This window comes from Mytilus californianus, unplaced genomic scaffold (genome assembly GCF_021869535.1).
Source record: "Mytilus californianus isolate M0D057914Y unplaced genomic scaffold, xbMytCali1.0.p SCAF_11, whole genome shotgun sequence".
NCBI classification, from domain to species: Eukaryota; Metazoa; Mollusca; class Bivalvia; order Mytilida; family Mytilidae; genus Mytilus; species Mytilus californianus.
This window is the reverse complement of record NW_026262593.1, coordinates 3,944,426-3,966,594: the sequence shown is the minus strand read 5'-3', so window position 1 is coordinate 3,966,594 and position 22,169 is coordinate 3,944,426. Positions and strand designations below refer to the sequence as shown.

General features: G+C 32.4%; 1 protein-coding gene across 1 annotated transcript; it reads right to left on the bottom strand.

The window, feature by feature from the left end:
- Positions 1-13,113: 13,113 nt before the first annotated feature.
- Positions 13,114-21,236, bottom strand: LOC127720934 (fibrinogen C domain-containing protein 1-like). Its single transcript, XM_052227669.1, has 9 exons — positions 21,146-21,236; positions 19,853-19,918; positions 19,304-19,372; positions 18,805-18,876; positions 17,534-17,593; positions 16,965-17,113; positions 16,374-16,470; positions 14,000-14,164; positions 13,114-13,361 (listed from the first exon to the last, which is right to left on the bottom strand). The coding sequence occupies exons 1-9, from the start codon at positions 21,219-21,221 to the stop codon at positions 13,147-13,149; spliced, it is 969 nt and encodes a 322-aa protein (XP_052083629.1). The 5' UTR covers positions 21,222-21,236; the 3' UTR covers positions 13,114-13,146.
- Between the last annotated feature and the right edge of the window lie 933 nt (positions 21,237-22,169).

Genomic DNA, 22,169 nt, shown 5'->3' with positions numbered 1-22,169 from the left:
ATATTAAGATCCATTTTGTTAGATCTGGTGATCAATTTATTTGGCAATCGCCAATGGCAGTCAGCAGGGTTTAAGAACATCAGTTGTTCGACCTGTTAGTCAAATGCGTTTTGTTAAAATAGACTTTTCACTTTTTTTGGGTCTTTTGGAAATTGTTGTTTGTGCTGTATTTAGACCCCTCTACCAAGAAATTTGTTTTGCATGCACACGTATAAAAATTCCGGTTTTTATCCAACGCATTCATAGGTTTGAGCGTTGTTTTTAATTTAGACTTTATGTATATATATATATATATATATATATACATGTGTGTGTGTGAAAATAATGTATCTTTCTTCATTTGTAGGGAAAATAATATTTAAAAAATGCCTCTATATGTTTTTATGAGTGCAAATAATTTAATATAGACATATATATATATTTATTCTGAGAAAACCTTTGTTGATACAATGGTATACAGAAACACATAGACATACATAATAATAATATTATAAGACATATGATTAGGTAACAGCAAATACAGACTTCTTATAATATAATATGACAGTTGTTTTCCGGTCGTTTTTTGGTTGGTACAGTCGACCGTTTGGTTTTGTCAGGTTTTCTAGACTTCCGCATTTGAAATTTACTTTGGAGTTCGGAAATTTTGTCGACACATTTTTTATAAATATCATTTTATTCCGTCCGTCTTTCCGTCCGTCCAAAAGGAATGGTTTCTGGATGCTTTCTTTTCCCTTTCATGCTTCAGATAAAACTTATACCGATGGAAGATATAGGAATGAAAAGACGATTTTTGGATCAATAGCTCAATAGTCAAGTTCACTTATTGAAAAAAACTGTAGAATTAATTGTTTCGGTTGGTAACGTGAGGTTCCCTTGCATTATTGGAATGAAAAACGTACAGGTGGAAGCTATAAGGTCAACGTCACTGTTACGTAAAAAGAGATTATTTTTTAGATTTAGTTTCCGGGATGGTATCCTACATGCTTGGCGTCAATCATTGATTTTCAACTAATTAAAATTTCACGATTATCGTAATCAGATTCAGAAATCAACCTATCAAAATAATAGATTTGGTATTTCGTACTCCGAGATTTGAGTAAAGTTTCATTACTGAATGGCATGGTTTCGCTCCTTTGAAAGTTTATTCGATTCTCCCAATTTGTGTTTGTTACCATGATTTGTATCTTAATCGATAAACAAGATTTGAAAAAAAGGTTAACTACTATTGCCTTAATTTTCTCAACATATGTGAAGTTCGGAAGCATCATTACTTTTTTGTCTCTTTCTTAGTAATACACTTCCGTTTATAGTTAAATTAGACTAGATGCAGGGACAATGTTGAATTTCAATAATCATAAACTGCATACCTATCACCACCACAGGGTCTGAGAAGTTAATGTAGATCATAGAGAGATGGGAGCCACAAAAGAAATAGTTAAACTGATTAGCCGACAACAAATTGTCAATGTCAAGGTGAAAAATCGACCAAAAACAAACAACAGTCTATAAATACAACACAGAAAAACAAAGTCTAGGCAACCGAACACCACCAAAAGCTAGGGGGATAACTGAAATTGTTAGATCCTGTCGAATGGATAATCTCAACATGAAATCGAAAGCTATACAGACGCCTATGATGTTTTTTACTGTTGTGGGATATTTCTGTTCCACAGATAAACGCGGATATGTTCAACCTGTCATAGCTTCTTCACTCCCGAATTTGTATTTGACATGATCCATACGACGGCTGCCACACTTAGAGCATAAGTGCTTATCCTTGGAGATAGCACGAGATCACTACCGTTCTTTAGTTGGGTTCGTGTGGATTTTATTGATGTTTTATGAACTGTATTGTGTCTTTTCGTGGTTTTGGGTTTTCGTTACCGTTGGTTTGTCTTCGACTCATGATTTTTTATTGTCTTTTTAATATATTCTGTCTCTTTTTTGTATCAACACCCAATACTCTCCTGATGCACGATAAATTCAGAGAAAACCGGAGAGGGGTACACCAGAAGAGAAAACCAAATTAGTAGTCTTAGAAATGAAATTTGACCTTGTGCTAAATCAAAGGATGAAAAACGACAAATGTTCACAAATGGATAGCGCTTGCATGTCTAGTTATTTCATAAATACTAGTACTATTGACTTTTTGAATTAATTTGTACATTTTAGAACGTAGAACACCTGGATAGTAAATATCATATTCAGATGTCTATTGAAGTTTCAATCACCTTATTTTCATTGTTGAGTGACTGCTCAAAAAACATAAGCATTTTATGTCATATGTTTTTATCAGCTATTCACTTTACCTTTGCTTAATTTCAATGACCATAGAGTTAAGTTTTCGTAATAATGTCCGTTTCTCAAATATGATAAGCAAAAAATCAACTATATTTGTTGAATATTAAAATAAGAAGGTATAGTATGAGCTCGAGACAACTCTCCACCAGAGAATGATTGTAAGATGAACATGACCTTTTCATGGATTCTTGACAAGAGTAATTGTAGAAAAAGGTAAAATCACAAAAATACCGAACTCCGAGGAAAATTTAAAACGGAAAGTCCCTAATCAAATGGGAAAATAAAACGCTCAAACACATCAAACGAATGAATAACAACTGTCATATTCCTGACTTGGTACAGGCATTTTCTTATGTCTAAAATGGTGAATTGAACCTGATTTTATAGCTAGCTAAATCTCCCACTTGTATGACAGTCGCATAAAGTTCCATTATATTGACAACAATGTGTGAACAAAACAAACAGACATAATAGGTAAAAATGTCAAAAATAGGGGACAAAAGTCAAGATTGTGTTATAATCTTTATCACTATAAAACAAACAAATATGTCAACAAAGAAAAACAAAAAGGCATATAGACAAAGAACATCAGCAAAAACGAAAGACAAGAATACAAAAAATTACCATAGCACAATAACACAATGACGGGATGAATAAGTACCGAGCCACGTCAAATGGATATAACCAAAAATGGAATAAACAGTAAAAGTAATAATTTACATAGACAAATAAAAGATCACTATAACACGTAATTAAGATGATAAACAACGTCAGTACCCAGAATATATACTTCAAGATCATCGTGTATTATTTGCGAAGTTGATACGGAATATTTATCAACAAGGTCTTGGTATCTTCCGATGAACGTTTTTAGAAAAAAAACGAGACGTTCTTTGACATAATCCTGGATCATCAACTTTCTGCTCATACACTGGTGACGTTTTACAAAGTCTGAGTAGCAGCTGGAAGCTCTTGAGTACCGAATGAGTTGGGAAATGCATATCCCATATGCAAGTGAAGTTGCTATATTGCTACTAAGAGGGGGGAAATTGGTAATTTCAAAATTAAAATCGTCACGTCAGGTTCTGGTAATGAGATGATCTCTTATGTCAAATTCGAGGTATAAGTCTAAAAATGAGTTAGAAGAAGCCGTGTCTGTTATTTCTTTAATTTCTAGTTCTTGAGGATATATTAATGGAACCCAATCAGAAAAGTTTGGATTGTTAATGGATAGAACATCATCAGTATATCTGAATGTGAAATTAAATGATCTGGTGTCTTTGATCTTCTTGTTTTTGACAACTGTCTGAAGGAACTCCGACTTATATGAAAATAAGAAGAGGTCGGCAAGGAGAGGCGCGCAGTTCGTTCTCATAGGAATGCCGACAATTTGCTGAAAATGTCTACCTCCAAATTCAACAAATATGTTATCAATGAGAAACTCCAGCATACTGATCACTTGTTCCTGTGTGTAGCATGTTTTACCTTTTTGTTAAATTTTAACAAATATGCCGTATGGTATCCCAAAGTAATAAATTTATAGCGTAACTATGCTACCATTTTTATGATGAAAAGCATTGTGGATTTTTCTTTTAGACGATTTTTCAATTTCACATGTAGAATGGTGGTATACAGTGTTGAAAAATCAAAAGTTTTGATAGAACTAATTTCAGAGAAAGATCGAGATTTAAAATTATACAGAAGTCCGTTTTTAGAATCCAAAATACGACTACGCGAGTAAACAGTTTCACAGTATTTCTGAAGACGACGTTTTATCTGAGACCTGATTGTTTTGACTCATTCTGGCAAAGTGTCCAGTTCTTCTCGTATAGCCCATGCTCAGGCGTAGATCCTGAATGAAATCCATAATTATTTTGAAGTTATGGTTCTAATTGATGTGTTGGGGTTCTCTAAACTTAGGACCATGAGATATCACCTTTCGGAGATGTTCATGTTGAATTATGTTTAGATCCCCAGTAATAACATGGCCAGATGGGCTGTAAATATAAGGCGAGTGGTAACAGTTACATGTCAGAGGGCTTTTTAGGTATTGTTCTAAATCAAGGTCCTGTAATGCTTGCTTATAGTTAAATACTTTAGATGCAATGGTTTGATGTAACTGTAGGATACAATAGGAAGTGACTAATTTTAAAAATAAAGTGGAATTTTGGAATGTTACGTCCTTGTGGTGTAGAACGTTGCTGATGTTCCCTTATCAAGAAATTTTCTCTATCTGTCATATTCCTGACTTGGTACAGGCATTTTTTTATGTAGAAAATGGTGGATTGAACCTGGTTTTATAGCTAGCTAAACCTCTCACTTATTCTTGTATAAATTACATATATAAGAATAGCGTATAGTCCGTTATAAAAGGCACCGAAATAACAAATGTAAAACAATTCAAACGAGAAAACTAACGACCTGATTTATGTAGAAAACAATGAACGAAAACCAAATATCATATACAGCAACACACGACAATCACTGAATAACAGGCTCATGACTTGGGACAGGCACGTATATAATGTGGCGGAGTTAAACATGTTTGCGGGTGCCTGTTGTGTCCATTGCAAAAATAGACCTTTGTTTTACTTTTTGTAGCGGCGATGAGTGAAATCTGCTCTAGAGTACAACCGCCAATATTTTTCATGTGGATACTGAAGAACAATTCAAGATCAATTAGAGTATGTGTAATCAAAGTCTCTCTCGAAAGATAAGCACATATTAAAAAAAATAGATGACACCTTTGGTTCATAAAGATAATGAACAACGCAGATACAAACACATGTATCTTATCTTTTAAAGGGACGAATCATACTTTGTAAAAATAAAACAATTCGATTCAAACAAATATGCTGGAATGTTTTATTGACAAAATAATTAGTAAGTTTGAAGGATGTGTTTTTTAACATACAATCTGCATTCTTTCGGGAATCAACTGTACTCTTGTCAACCTTCAAAAACAATACACTGATAATGTTCTTAAATAATAATGATGAGTGCCAAAAACGTCCATTAAACATGGACGCAACCACAACAAAATAATAAAAAAAGATCAAAACATAGAAATAAAGACTAATTGATGAGGTATCATTTGTTTTTAAAACCATCGGTTAGACGTTACTGCTTGAATTTGATTTACACAAGGGTATCACTATCCCTGCGTTCATCATTCCAGTACTGACATGAAATATCATTCATGCAGTCATTTATTTGTAAATTTCCTGCGGAAATACGGCTAACCTCTTTCGAAAAACTTAGTTTTTTCTAACAAAACACAGATGGCGTTATCAAGATTTGGCAAACACTGTTTTTTTAATTTTGTTTTGTAATGTCAATCTCGGAATTGATTTGGCTTCCCAAGAAGTATCATTGATGAGTTTCAATATATTACTGATTGAGAAAGTACAAACTAATCCTATACTGTAAATTCAGAAATTATTGCGAGGTTTTTGTTAATGCGAATAATGCGACTCGGTGATTATCGCAATAATTAAAAATCGCATTCTGATATCTGATACATATATCTGTATGCAAATTTTCCTGAAATCGCAATAATTAATCTCGCATGTTTGTCTATTCTTCAAAAATCGCAATAATAAATGCACGCAATGATTTCAAAATCTACAGTTATCGAAATAAAGCGCATTTTTTAACACGCCTCTTACTTCGGTTTCCTTCAAAGTCGTTATCTTTAATTATCTAAATTCTGTGATCAAATTTTCATTTGCTTTAATTCAGACAATTAATGAGTTTCGGGTATTGAAAACATAATGAATGTTAGAAAGAAACTATTTCATAATACTCTTCAATTTACTTTTATAACTCAAAATTTACCTTTCAATGTTAATTAAATGTGCTAACCGAACTTTTTTTTCATTAACTTTGATTTTTCACCACAAACACCATATTTAAGGTGTCATGTAATAAAAAGGACTACCATATAATACATGTTTAAGTCCGTTTTGCATATACTCGTATGCATTGCCTTTATTTGCATGCTTTACTGTCCGCCTTAAGAAACTCTGTTTTTATTACACAATTTTCCAATTTGTTGTGAGAGATGGAATACATTAATTTTGTTTATGGAATCATTGCATACTCACACGTAATTATTTTTTTAAAAAAAAAAGAGGCGAAAGATTCCAAGGTGACATTCAAAACTAAAATCGAGATAAACGGCCTAAAAACGAAAAAGAAAAAAAAAACAAAATAAGTCCACAAAATACTACATGGCAAAATAATAACTGAGCAACAAGAACCCCACTTAATACATGTAATACCGGATGTGATCTCACGTGCTACGGAAAGGAAGAAGATCCTTGTTCATTTAATGGCATCTGTCATGGTACTCATGGTAAGTACACATTTGGTGATGCCACAATTGAGCAAAGAGGACGAGATGATGGGTTTGATAAATGTAAAATATCTGTGGTCATCTATAACACAGATGTTCCATAACGGTCAACCAACTCTTGATGAAGTCAGTAATCTTTTCAAAGCAAGACTTCAACATTATTATTAGAAATTACAACTTTAAAAAATCATTATATGCAGCAACCTTTAAGCAAGAAAATCATGATATAAATTGTAAACATTCCATTTCTATGTACGACATTCCAGCAGCGTCTGCATATGGAGTTTATATCTTCAAGTTAAAATGATATTCCATTTCTTGAATTTCCTTCAAAGAGGGCTGTTGATAACAAGCAAGCTATTGAACCAATGCGTTCCAAGTGGTAAAGTTTACTCATCCCTTTAAAAAAATTTCAAACGCCATCAAGAGTTTGTTGACTGTTATGGAATATCGGTTTCATAGTGGACAACGGATAAGTTCAAAAAGAGAGACGAAAGATATAATAAAGATAATCAAACTCATGATTCGAAAACGAACTGGCAGTGCTATGACAAAAAACAAAATACGACCAAAAGACAATCAACATGATACAAAACTCAACATATAAAACTAAAGACTGAGCAACTCGGACCCCATTAAAAATAGGTACCTGTTTCCAAATGCAGTTACCACGATACCGTCCTCTTTTTCTCGAAAGTGATCTTCTGAAATAGTTTTATCATCGGTTTTGTACTTTCATGTCCATACTACGGGTGTCACATGTAAAGCAGTATTTTCTTACCTTTCAGAAACACCCGAAAACCTCCTCGGTTTTTGTTGGGGTTCATGCTATTCAGTCTTTCCATGTTCTGTTTTGTATACTGGTGTCTATCTTTGCTCGTATTTCTGTTTTTTTTCTTTTTTTTTTTTTGTCATGGCGTTGTCAGTTTATTTTCGACGTATTAGTTTGAATGTCTCTTTTGTGTCTTTTGGATGGCTTCTACAGAAAATGCTTATATTTATATTGATGTTGCGTGGTATGAGGTGGCTGAAAACAGTTAAAAGAACCTACATTAATATTTCATTATCACTTGAATACGAATTGATTTCTTTTGAAAATTGAAGGATGTGCATATCAGCAATGCAGAATACAGTCCAATTATTCCATATATGAAGTGATAATCAAAAAACCTCTACAAGGCTACTGACTTGGAAAGTTTACATGACCATGTGTTTTATTTTGTAACAAATATTAAAAATAGATAAACATGCATGTTGATTATACCATTCTATTAAGTATCATCAATTTTCTTCCAGTTCCATCTTATTGTCTAGTTCGTCTACATAAGAAAATGCCTGTACCAAGTCAGGAGTATGACAGTTGTTATCCATTCGTTTGATGTGTTTGAGCTTTTGATTTTGCCTTTTGATTAAGGACTCTCCGTTATGAATTTTCGTTGGAGTTCAATATTTGTGTTATTTTTTTTTCTTTCTTTTTTTTGTCTCACAAGTATTTCTTAATTGCAATTTACAACTCAAAATTAGCTCAAACTGTAAGTTGAAATCGACGCTGAAGTTTGAATGTTGAAATTGTTCAAAATGGTTGGTAGTTCCTGTTCTCCCTTTGCATAGGTATATATATCGAAGCCGGAAGAGAAAAAAACTAGTTTGTTTTCTATGAAAACTAGGCGAAAAAAATCTTGTTTCTCTTCGTTATTTACAAATATTTTTTTTTTATTACAGTCGAAAAACCCAGACAAAACCCTTGAAAATACGTATTTTCGGTACCTCAGTAGTAGCACTATTTGCACATATTTCATACCTTATAAACTTTTTATTATAGCAGTTTTATTGATTGAAGAAACAAGAGTGCCTTAATTACATATCAAATATGATACTGTTTCTGGTGCATGGTCAGCAAATACTGAAAGTTATGGTTCATATGATATTATTAACTCCTTTTTATATCGAAAAAATCATCTATTTTGTTGATGTCTTCTATGCGTTTTGTATTATCCTACTCATGGGATGATATTAATAAGGGTCCCTTATTCGAAATATTGTCTTCCATGCAGTTACGAATGAGTATAGTTAATATACTATAACACATTACTTTAGAGCACACAATGCTATCAATTATTGATATTCTAAATCCGTCTAACACACAAGTTTTTGTTTTTATCAAACTCATTTGAAAATGTGTCCTTAAAGCTAGACAAAATCGGAACAGCAACATACATTATTTTGTGTTTATCACAACTACTGGTAGCGTTTAAATTTGGAACAAATGTTTGAATTTCTTGGTTCTCATTGATTTTCAACATCTGTTTTGATTTGGGTTTCCAACTGTTTAATTAGTCAACACGTATCTGGTATTGAAAGTTATAAGCCTGGAATCTAAAATATTAATTTTGTGAACTTCAACCTTGGATTTATTTTGAACTTTATTTTTGTGAACTTCAAATATGGATTAAGTTTGAACTACAACTTTGAATTAACTTTGAACTTCAACTTTGTTATATATTTTGTTTTCCATTTGTCAAGTCCACGCTCGAGAGGGGAGTGCACTTATATCCTTTGGTGGTATGGAAGGGCAACTGGAAAATCCAGTATCCATACTTTTTGTATATTGAATAGTTACGATCTATTTTAGATCGAAGATTTTTGTGAAAGGCAAGTTTAATTGGGAAAATTTGACAAAACCGACTGTTAAATATTCTTGAATATTAACGCGATCATCCTGATATATTTCCCAGAGATTTGTAGCCGAATGCTTTTTTAAAGTGCCTGGATACTACATTTTTGGCTTTCACTTATTTGCTTTTTATAGACAGTTATCATTTTGTATTTCATGAAATTTTAAATCAACTATCCTGTTCTGGTAATGCCAGGTATCTTCTGATCTAATATATCACATACTTTTAGCTTATGCATATAATCAAAATTTCTACGTGAGCTTTCTATACTGGCCGGCAAGTTACAAAACGTTAAATACATATGATATTTTTTTAAGAAGTCAAGTTAGGCAACCATATCTTCCTAACTAAATCCAGTCATCGAATGTAATGCAATCACAATTTAACGAAAGCCCGTATCTTTTTTTTTTAATTGTTTTGTGTCAAGTCGAAACCTGTCAACCGGCCAGGAGGAAACACGAATATGTCATAGTACCTCAATGATGAGCATGCTTCAAAATCACGTCAAGCTCTTACTGTCGTGTCCTAGATTTAGATAATAAGAAATGCAAAAAATCACCTACCATGAGTGAAATCAATGTTTACGCATTCACGTAGTTTTCTTGCACATGAAATAGTAAATAGCCAGCATACGCGCTGATATTCTAGGTTCAAATCTAATGTAAGTTGAATTTGGATGTCAAACTGCCTACCTCAAGTGGTTTGACTACGGATCAATTGCCATTCAATCCGGAATTTGTGTCAACGCAAACCAATATTGTTGTGAAGCCATATTTTAAATCCGATTTTGCTTTTTGCTGTGTCGTGTGAACATGATGTTATAATAATAGTAATATGTAAATATACGGGAAGACGTTTGTAGGGTAGCTGGTCAACACAATGCATACAATTTTCAAAATCGCACAATCATTGCAAGGATTTAGATGCTATAAGGTTTAACTATTAAAAGCAAAAAACAAACAAAAAACAAAAAAATAAGAATTAAGATTTGGTTAATATACATTCCTAGCTGTTAATAAATCTTGTCCAGAAATTTAAAATATACTATCAATAAACACAAATGTATGTTTTTACTAATGGCAATTTGTTTTATCAAATCAATCTCTTCTTCAAGTCTAAACTTTCTATTTTATTTCTCTACAAAACATAAGCAGAGACTTATAAAACAGTATACAATTAGTAACGTATACGTAGTAATTTTTCTGTTTTCAGACCTAAGATAAATATTGTTAACAGTAAGATCGTTTTGTTCATTTTTCTTCTTGCTTTCCGACATTTACTTAGGCTATAGATATATATGATGGAATTACAAATATGACATGTTAAACGTTCAGAAATAATCATTTTATTCTGGGACATAATTTGATGTCAGTATATTATTCGAATGTTTATTGTCAAATGCACAATGACACTTTGTATTAGATACTACACAAACAACGCGTACAAGGACCGTCTCATAACATAAAATATATAATTGTATTATCATTATACTTCATATTTAGTACTTTCAAATAAAAACGCATATTTTCTGTTAAAAGCAAATAGGTTGAAATATTTAAATGGCGTTCTTACTGCAATTTATTCTTTAATTGGACTTTCTGATCTACAAATGAACTTTAGTTTGATTGATGAAATATTAATACAATGTCACGTGGAAACATATCAATAGAGGAACCGTATCAAAGACATAGATAACTGTTTGTATAAATGTTCGAAAATGTTCGAGACGTTCCGCGAATCTTATTTCTTAGGATATCGAATGGTCTATAGAAGCTTCCAAAACTCACTAATATATAGGCGTGAACCCCTCAGGGGGTTTATAACATACACATGTATAAATAAAAACACATCCATGATAACCTCACAAATATGATTATAGTTTGAATCATTTTTTGTTTACTACAACTCCTAAAAATGTGAAAAAAAAAAATATTTAGCGAACTACACATTAGAATAAAGCGTGTTTTTTTAACCGAATAGTGATTAACCTCAACATAGTTACGAAGAAGTTACGAAGAAGAACGACTGAAGTAGACACTACATATATATTACGGTCACCATTACGAATTGGTTGACCGATATGAAATTTCTGGTCTCGACTCACAAGCGACACATTTCCGCAGTCTTAAATATTAAGATGCCAGTATAGTGTTTTATAATTTTACCGATCGTGTCCTCTTCTGGATTGTGACATTTTGACTGAGTGTGAATTGGCATGACGGGTGACACATGAATAGCAGGACACACTTAATCTATAAATGCACCCAATCTTTCTCCTGTTGGAGTTCATGATATTCCTTCAGTGTTTGTTTGTTACCATGATTTGTATTCATGATCGATTTATGAGATTTGAATATGGGAATTAATACTGCTGTCTTTATTTACGACATTCATATCACTTAAGTTTAAATGTTTCATTTAAATTATTTAGTTTTTTATTGATGAAAAGATTTTCTGAAGTACTATTGTGGGTTTTTTTTTTGTAAAAGTTAGAATGGAAATAGGGAATGTGTCAAAGAGACAGCAATCCGACCAAAGAGTAGAAAACAGCCCAAAGCCACCAATGGGTCTTCAACACAGCGAGAAAATCCGGTACCCGGAGTCGGGCTTCAGCTGGCCCCTAAACGAAATAAAAGGACACAAAATAAAGAAAACACAACTTTGACCTCGTTTAATGTCGAGAAATAACCTTGATGTCAGGGTCCAATTCATACAGACTTTTTTCAAAATACTAGTTCAAAGACAAAAAATGTGCTTTTGGTTATATAAACTTATCTCAATTCGTCAAAACTTTCTAAGAGAAAAAAAAAAAAAAGCACCCATCAAATTTATGTATCCTGTAGTCATATCAGTGTATACCACATGAGGTCTCAATTATCGACCGCAGTGGTTCTTTTTCGAAACACGTAACATCATTACATCGTGGAAAGTTGATAAGGCTATTTTTGATATAAATTATAGGCTATAAATGAAGTTATAATTCTTCCTGAGAGCTTCTAATCAACATAGGAAGTTCCTTATGATAATTAGGAAGAGCATTCGGTGTTCGTTTAATATTTCACCTATATAAAATCTTTACTTTCATTAACAAAATAAGGTATGTAAAAAGCAAACAATAATAGAATATGTGAATCTATACTGTCCACCTTATCCCAATTTTGATCGATGTCCCTTAATTATAACGTTTGTGAATTAATAAAACACTTTCCTAGCATATTAATGATAAAAAAACATTGAGAATTCAGACAAAATAACCCCAACTGGACAAGCCATGTCCACGGCGAGATATGATTGAGCTTTATACAATGATTACCGTTAAATATGATGCAAATGTATCCTACTGCTTCAGACCGACTCAGCATTAATCGCCGAAATGCGTATCTGGTGCAATGCAATTGGTACCGTTAATGTAATTAAGATCGACTAAACAACAAGAGGTCATAAAAAAAGATCTACAAGACACATTTAAGACTTGGTGTAAGTAACTACTCATTTACACAAAGAACTGTTGAACTCTGGAAGAGCTTACCATCCCAAGTTGTAATCGTACCAACTATCATACCATTTTGAAGGAGAACTAGATACCCTGGATATGATCTAGGAACTCCAACACACAAAAATATATTTCGGACTATAACCATGTAATTTTTACCGAACACAACATAATTATATATACATTTGTAAGTAGTTCAGATGAGCAACTGATAGAAGAGGTTTCTCGTGGGTATGTATTTTAGGAAGAGGATCTGTGAGTATCTGTGAGTGATACAAACTAACAATTGTACTATATGTTTTTATTTTGAAAGTTATTCAATAGATTTTTCTAATCATCATGGTCGACTGATTATAGCTTCGATTACCCCATCTCAACTTTTGTTTTGATTTCAAGCTAGCATTTAATTCTGAATAACCACAATTATAGTACCACCATGCTCCATGATACGCAGCACAATTTGAACTCCACATATCATTATCTTGATCTTTTGTACTGAATTTCATTCCGTTATTCATGTTATTAAAACGTCCTGAAATTATTAAACATATCAGATATATCTCATATACTGTTTTAATATCACCGGTTTACTGTCAGTAGCAACAAGAGATTTCACAGTATATGATTAAACTCAGACACATACAAATATATAATTTTAAAACAGAAGTATTACTGTTCAGTTATTTCAAAACTATATTCAATTAATTGATCATAATGAAGAGGGCGATAATAGATAAGTATCTTCGTGCAGATATCTCAGGTGTGGTGTAAGAAAAAAATCGAGGTTATCATATTTTACCTAGAATGACCCTGTTACACAAAGTGTTAATCAAAATGAAATATGAATCATAGCCTTATCCAAAAAGATCTTTACCCACATTAATATATTTGTATACAAATTTGAACTGCAATTTTTTTTTGGTAAGGAACGATGTGGCTCATATTTAACATATTAAAGACATGATGTCAAAAAGAGGCTATTTTAACAGTTTATGCATTATGACATAAAGGATGTCATATAATACTCTTTTTGTATTTTTATGTCGATTAAAAGAGACCGAAAATTCACCTTTTACATCATTCTCTGTCCGTGTATATATCAGCAAAATACTGCACAAAAGAATTATGTCTGTAATCAATTTAAGAATAAAAAAATTAAAAGTAATTTACCTGCGGTTCCACTTTCACCACTAATAGTTAATCTATATTTCGATTTAGCATCCCCAACAAAGAACATGTTGAACATCGCATACGTCTTACTGTTTTTTGCGTCAACAAAATCAATTCTCAGTTCATACCTGCCATTCATGGTTATTTGATTCAGATATCTGTTGCCTAAAACATTATGTCGAAACATGCATAAATATATCAATGTGTAAACACATATATTATTAGGAAACGCTTACCCTGTCGACGCACCCTTTTTCACTTCGTGTGTTTCACCAGATTTTTGTTTCTTACCTTGATTTGTCTTTTCCTTACGGATAATTATAAACCCCACCAAAACTTCGGATGATCTCATGTGACGGTGCTTTGGTAACTTTTATGGTTTGTATATTTTCAACTTTCTATCCGTGTCTGTAGCGAGGTTTTATATTTCACGCTATCTATGTATGACTGTTATATTATCAAGTTAGGGATTTGTTTTCACAAATTTGTGAAAATTTTAATAAATTATTACCTATATCTTATTAAAAATAGGATATCACATCCAGTTTTACGGTTGTGCTGTTAACATATGAAAGAGTAAAATCTATGTCCGTTCTCAAATCTGTGTCCTTTACTCAGATCTGTTGACCGCGACGTCATAACACTAAAAACTGTGACCATTTGACCAGCCACCAAGTCATTTCCTCAGATCTGTGTCCCGTGACCTCATAATAGTCTTTGTTTATTTAAATCCGTTAACACGTTTTTTTTTTTAACTTTTTTTTTCTTATTTAACGGTCCCTCTCCCAAAAAGAGAGTTTATGACTAATGTGTCTATGCAGAGAGAGAAAAAATAAACATTTTGATTGTCTTCACTATTAAAATAATTTCTTGATTTAAAAATAATTAAAACAAACCTGATAAATACGCTATCTAATGACTAAAAGATAAAGAAGTATAAGTTTTTTACTCTTAAATGCAAGAAACTAAGTCCCTCTTCTTCCGGTTTCCGTCCTCTCTTCCCCTGGTTCTCGCCTCTTGACTCCCGCTTCCCTATTCTCATTCACATGTTCCCTTAGCCATTTCTAACTCCTCTGTCGTATTATGTACATAGATTAACATTAACTTTTCAATGGCCTTAACAGATGTCGATTTTATTCGAACATGAAAGTCGTATTCATGTCTCTAACAACAACATTTTTCCTCGAAGACGTTATGACTTAAAAACATAGGACCGTGCATACCTTGATAAAACGGAAACATGTTTGAAAAAAAGGGCATCTTTTTGTGATATCTATGATGTAATATAGAATAGGGTACATGTGTGAGGAAAGGACACATATTTGAAGATAAATTAAGATAAGATCCAAGTAACCTTGCTGGTCCTTTGCATGAACTTACTATTAACGGTGATCAATTTAACACTGTGAACAAATCTAAAGGTAAAAATCCTGCCTTTATCTATACTCAAATTGATTATATTTTTAATTTTTGGTCATTTGTCTTTTAGTTGTTTGTGTTTGTGTTTGTGCTTAGAACTGATCTGATGTGTCAAATCTTTTTCAATTGTTTTATATAGTCTGTTCTTATGCTGTGTTGTTACACCACTGTCCCATGGACAAAGGGGGAGGGGATGAGCACTCCACAAGATATTAAAGTCCGCACAATTTGCGAGCTGTACGCCATGAGATTACAATCCTTTAGTTGTTATTGGTTCCTGTCTGTCATGTTTCGCCTTTATTGGTATAGTAAAAATAAAGTTATTAGACTAAGTGTTGTTTTTTCAATTGTTTCACACGTTTTCATCCAGAGTACTCACAAACTTGATACACGGTATAGATTCTGGTCATTGTTCAAGGCTGTACGATAGCCTTTACTTGTCTTTTTTTTTGCCTTAAATGGATTTTATTGTTTCGTTGGCAATGTTACCCACCATTTTTTCTAAAAATGTCCTGTACCAAGTCAGGAATATGGCAGCTGTTATCAAATAGTCCGTTTCTATGTATGTCGGCGTTTGTTTTTGTTGCAGTTAAGTACTTCTGTTGTTCCGTTGTTTTCCATTATAGTTGATGTGTTTCCCTCAGTTTTAGTTTGTAACCCGGATATGTTTTCTCTTATTCGATTGATGGCTTTTGAACAGCGGTTTACTTATTTACCAAATTTCCGTATTTTTTATGTATACCCTCCCCCCCCCCAAAAAAAAAAACAAAACCAAAACAACAAAACAAACAAAACAAACAAACCCCAAAACACAGAGGACATTACAAAATAAAGCATACTTGTATAACTTGTCATTGATAATAATAAAAAGAGATTCTGTAAGGTATAAAAGTTATGACAAACGTCCGAAATACTGCTGGACTCCAATTAGATTGATAGAACAAAAATACTTTACCCAACCAATGTTCCCTTCGAACGTCGCCAAATCCATCTTCATAATCTTTCCAATTCCTTTCAAAGTCAATCTTTCCATCAATTCTTCTTTGAATTACCTTCGAAAAATGACAGAATATCAAAATATTTAGGAATTATAGCAAACAATTAAGATAGCGTTTTAAGACTTCATATTTATTTGGACTAGGTACATTAATGTTAATCATAGAAGACTGACATTTAGCTAAAGTAATTCTAAGTTTACTTGATGTTATTCTTACGCGCCTCCATCGGTTTGAAGTGAATGCGATTCCCTTGGTTTTTTCATTTCTCGATTTGTATATTTAAAAAAATTGAAATTACGGTATCGGAACGTCGATAAACTACTGTTACCTCTTTAATATATTTCATTTACAAATATAATAAATATAATAGTTTTTATTTGGAACTTATATACTTTCCATAAGTAATATAATGAAAGTTGAGTAAATGTAAATGAAGGCGTTGCAACCCAAGTTTCAGTATATTTGTATTGTTCATGAATTGTGATTATATAAGTTAAAAAAGGAATGAAACTTTTAGTGCACCCAGTAAAATAAGTTGATAGACATACCGTCCAGCCTCCTCCATCGGTTTTCATATCACAGTAAACCTCAAGTTTGTCGGATTTTGATTTTTGTGGAAATATGGTGTATACTCCACTTTTTTTATGTTGACCTTTGAAAGCACTGCAGTCTATAACTCTTTGAGACTCACAAGTGCCTGAAGTAAACATATAATTTGTGAATACATGTGAAGTGAAAGTTACAATTAATAAAACCTTATCTTTTGACGGTTTATTTCTATTATCTGTGTATATTGTACAACAGACAAATAATACGTGCTTGTTCTTAAGAAACAAAACAAAATTAACAAAAAAATTATAATAAGCTTTAAATATCTCGAAATCCTTAAGTGGCCTGGGATCAGTATTTTATTTTGAACGATTACTTTACATACGTTACAAGTATTTCATTCAATTTTAAATATTTTGAGGTCATACAAATAAATAAGAAGAAGCGCAAATCAATTAAATTGCTGTTATAACAAACTATACAACCTTGGTGATGTCGGTGGTAGTACTGTTGATTTTTTTACACAGTTACTTCATGAACAGTGCAAGAAGATTCCATACAAACTTACTTCCTGCATTTCTCTTTAAAAGTTTTACTATTCTCGATATGTAGTTTTGTCCTTTTGATTCTGAAATACAAAACATATGAGTAAGTGAATATTTTAGGACCTTAGATAACAGTAGTGAAAAAGACAAACAATGTTTATATCAATATGAATTAGAATATAAAATCAGCAGTAGGTTGCTTTCAGTAAATTAACTCATCATATTTACCAGGATAAAATTGTGTACGCCAGACGCGCGTTTCGCCTACAGAAAACTCATCACTGAAATTTAAATATAAAATCAACAGGATAAATACTTTTGAGGTTGCCTTCAGTCACTGCGAGCATTCGTTTGTTATTTATCCAGATGTTTTGTTATTTAATAAACCGTTACTTTTTTGTTAAGAGGTTTTATTGCACTGTTTTTTTTTTGTGTTTTTATTTGATGCCTCTTATGGACGTTTTGTTAATTTACTGATCGATATTTAAAAAAAAGGAGAAGAAAAAGAGGGACGAAAGATACCAGAGGGACAGTCAAACTCATAGATCGAAAACAAACTGACAACGCCATGGCCGAAAATTAAAAGACAAACAGACAAATAATAGTACAGATGACACAACATGAAAACCAAAGACTAAGCAACACGAACCCCACCAAAAACCGGGGGTGATCTCAGGTGCTCCGGAAGGGTAAGCAGATCCTGCTCCACATGTGGCACCCGTCGTGTTGCTTATGTTATTACAAATCCGGTAAATAGTCTAATTCGGTAAGTCACATTCGTGAAAAGGGAGGGTATTGTAGTTACGACATAAGGAACATATCCGATATCATCTGTGAAACGGTTATTCCATAACGGTCAACCAACTCGTGATGGCGTCCGTAAAATTTACGAAGGGATGACTTCAACTTAACCATTTGGAACTCTTGGTTTAATAGCTTCCTTGTGAGCAGCAATCCTCTATCAAGGAAATCATGATAGGAAACATAAGAGTTAGTAGTTGTCATATATCTAATGCTAATGTTTTTTTAATTCAAGTGTTATTAAAAGATCTTCGATCTTTTTCTTTTAAAATGAATCTCAAATTTTACAATCAAGATCATATCGAGATTGAAATATCGAAACCTGTACCCCCACATCTCTTATTATTCACATTCACAGTGATAAAAAATAAAGTTCTTGTATTTACGGATTATTTCTTATATTTACAGATTATTTCTGTTATTCACAAACTAGTAAGTACAATTTAGAGGTAATTTCTTTCATTTAGAGATTACTAGTAGTTAGAAATCTTACCTTCAACAAGCAGCTTGATTTTATTTCTCAGTTCTTTTTTCTTTTTCACAACTTCATTATAAACTCCGATATCTAAATAAACAGTGTCTATTTTAATTGGATTCATTTTTCAGTCAAATTAATTAATACTGAAATCCCCCAACTTTTATTGATGACTGCTAGTAAATTTCACTTACTAATGTCTTAAAACCTTTTCTTCATTTATTTATTATTTTTAAAATATGAAATCTTAAATACATGTTATTATAGGTTATATATTTTGTTATATCTGTCTTACACGTCTTTCTAGCTACATATCGATATATCGTTATCCCTCCAAAACATTGCTTTCATCGCTCACGTATCTTAACTATAAAACCCTATTTTGATTGAACTGTTTATTACCTAAGACATAATGGTTTGAGAGATCCACTGTGTTTATTTTCAATATTGGTAACGAAAACGCCACGACATCCTCGAGGTTTCTACCTCTATATTCAACTTCACAGCTGTAACTTACTGTTTATGATAGCTTGGGTATCTATTAGCATCCCTTTCAAGCTTTTTTCCGAGTTATGCGTGCATTCACCTAAAAAGCATCCAAGCGTTTTAACAAAACTTTAATCATAACGTCAAGTAAAGAATGAAAAGAAGATTACTTTTAATTCTTTTTGTTTTTACAACCCGTTTTACAAAATATGAAATGACAAAAATTTCATTTAATTTTTCAATTTGCATATTTAACCTTACTAATACCATTTCATTATTGTTTCGAAAAACTTCTCATAAATTTACCATCAAATTTGTCAATGACGTTGTGCTTCAGCAGCAATTTTACTAAACGTGATTTTATAGCACATACGGTTCAAATGATTATTTGAAAATGTTAAGAAAGTTAGATGTACAAGTTAGCAAAAATCTCTTTAGGTACACGACTGCGTGAGACTTTTTTTTGGAATCTTTCGAAGACCGAAGTTTTTTAATACAGTAGGTGAACATGAACAGGAGTAAGTTCAGTCCGCGTAAAATAATCTGTATAATGAACGGAAAGAATTATAAAACATCCTACCTTGCAAAATATACAGTATTTCATCTATTTTTCTATCGTTTTCTGAAAATTGTTTTTCTCGCAATCCTAAAATTTTAATTTATCAAAGTTATTTCAACATCATAGTAAAACAAAATACGAGTAAAAAGAGTCGGAATCTTATGTTATAAACGGAATTACCATTCAGCATTAAAACATATAAAAATATAATCTGAAGCGAGATGATATATAGTATAGAGAAACAAGTAATAAACACATTCTGTCCCGATTATTCCAGTTGTCTTGATATTAAATTTTATCCAACTATTTCCCCCTTACTGGAAAGTTAAGACAGTTAAGTCTATTTCAAATCATGACATACAATTAGAAATTGAAAGTATTGGTTGATCAAGAACATAACGACAAAATATTCAATCCATCTCTGCATGTAAAAATTGTATAACCCAAAATGTTCTAGACCTTTCATTTATAGAGCGTCGCTGCTTACAGAGAAGCCATTGAAACAAGTGTTCAGTTAAAAATCATCTCTTCGAACGTTTTACTGACGCCATCATGATTTCATTGATCGTAATTGAATATCTGATTCACAGTTGACCGCGGATATGTTTTAATTGTCGGAAGCTCATTTCCGTCCTTTTTTCTTCGATTATGACATCTAATTTGTACTTGCAATGAGCAACAAGACGATTTCCATTTGAAGCGTAAGATATGCTTACCAAAATCTCCAGTTTTTGAAAGGGTTCGTGCTTCTTACTCTTTAGTTTTCTGTGTAGTGATTCATAATTTGTTTTTGGTTTCCCGTTGTTTTTATTTTCGGACATGTTTTTTCCCTGTTTTTCTTCAACTCGTTAATTTTTTGTCGTTTTCTTGTTATGATTCGCATCTTCCTTTACATGATCCATAAACTAGGCATTTACACATAAAAAGCATAATTTAACACATGTAAAGCAGAAGCTGCTTACCCTTTTGGAGCACCTGAGATCAACCTCGGTTTTTGATGGGGTTCGTGTCGCTCAGTCTTCAGTTTTCTAAGTTGTATTTTGTATACTATTGTTTGTCTGTTGGTCCCTTCCCTTCTTTTGCCATGACGTTTTTAGTTTTTTTTCGACTTGTGAGTTTGAATGTCCCTTTAGTATCATTCGCCTCTCTTTTCTTGCAAATACATAAAAATCTACTTCTCAGCTGATGGTACCTTGAAGGACTGAAAGTCCATAAGCAGTGGTATCGATCCATCTAGTTTATAATTGTAAATAATTTGTTTACACAAACAATATAAGCCCAATGATCAATAATAAAGATGATATTCTATATTACCTCTGATGTTTTCCTCTTGATAACATAAAACAGTCACTGCTATACTACTAACACACAAACAAAAGAACATGGTCATGTTGACAAGCAAATTTGGTTAATATGACTGGACCTTTTTTTGATATCATTTGTATATAAGGATTGCGTGTTAGTGAAATGTGATATATTGTATTTTATTTATAACACACATGTTACTATTTAGAGTAATATAGTATACATTGTACTTATTAGTGCCAAACCTTTCCATTTAAATTGTAAATAATATGCCATGAATGAAATGTATAATTATAATAAATCACAAACGTTTAATTATCATCTTTAACATTAAATACAAAAGGAAAATAAGATAAAACAAATTATCATGATTCATAACTTTAGATCTTTTGACAAATACCCGGTTATTTATATTTGTTGAGATTTGTGATTTCTACAGAAGGCATTCAAATATGAACGTATTATGAATCCCTATGCACCGACCTTTTTTTACTCATATTAAGTGGATTTCAATCAAAACCTTTTCAAAGAAGAAAAAAAGCTATTTTCTTTATTTCGTTATTTCACTTTCAGATATATTGATAATATCCTGTCACGCAAAATTCTTCTCTAAAAGTTTCGTAAGAAACATTAAAATATGTTGTGCGAAATGCGAAGGATTTTTCTACCAGGAATATATTACCTTAGCAGTATTAGGCACAATATGTAGAAATATTTTGCCCAAGGTGAGAGAGGAATAAAAATATAGTCACTTTCTTACCAAAGAAGGCGTCGGTTTGGCTGTGCCGGATATACAAGTACGCAGCCACGTCCGGTCAAAATGTCGACGTTAAACCCTCGTGTAAAGATAGTACCACTCTCTGCACTTTCGGAACTCTTGCAACAACAATTTCAGGGTTTTGAAGGTGGCATATTGCAAGGCAAAGTCACTGTCCCTATCCAACAAACAATTCTTTTGTAGTAGCAGTCACAATTACCCTGACCTTCATCCCAGACGGCCTCTATTACAACATACCTATTCTATTTGTTTTTT

Excerpts from the sequence above, each read along its gene's own strand:
- LOC127720934 (XM_052227669.1), bottom strand. The coding sequence starts at position 21,221 with ATGACCATGTTCTTTTGTTTGTGTGTTAGTAGTATAGCAGTGACTGTT. Across the intron at positions 19,373-19,852 it reads AATACTGTATATTTTGCAAG|GTGAATGCACGCATAACTCG; the intron begins GTAGGATGTTTT and ends GATGCTTTTTAG. Across the intron at positions 17,594-18,804 it reads AATCAAGCTGCTTGTTGAAG|AATCAAAAGGACAAAACTAC; the intron begins GTAAGATTTCTA and ends TTTGTATTTCAG.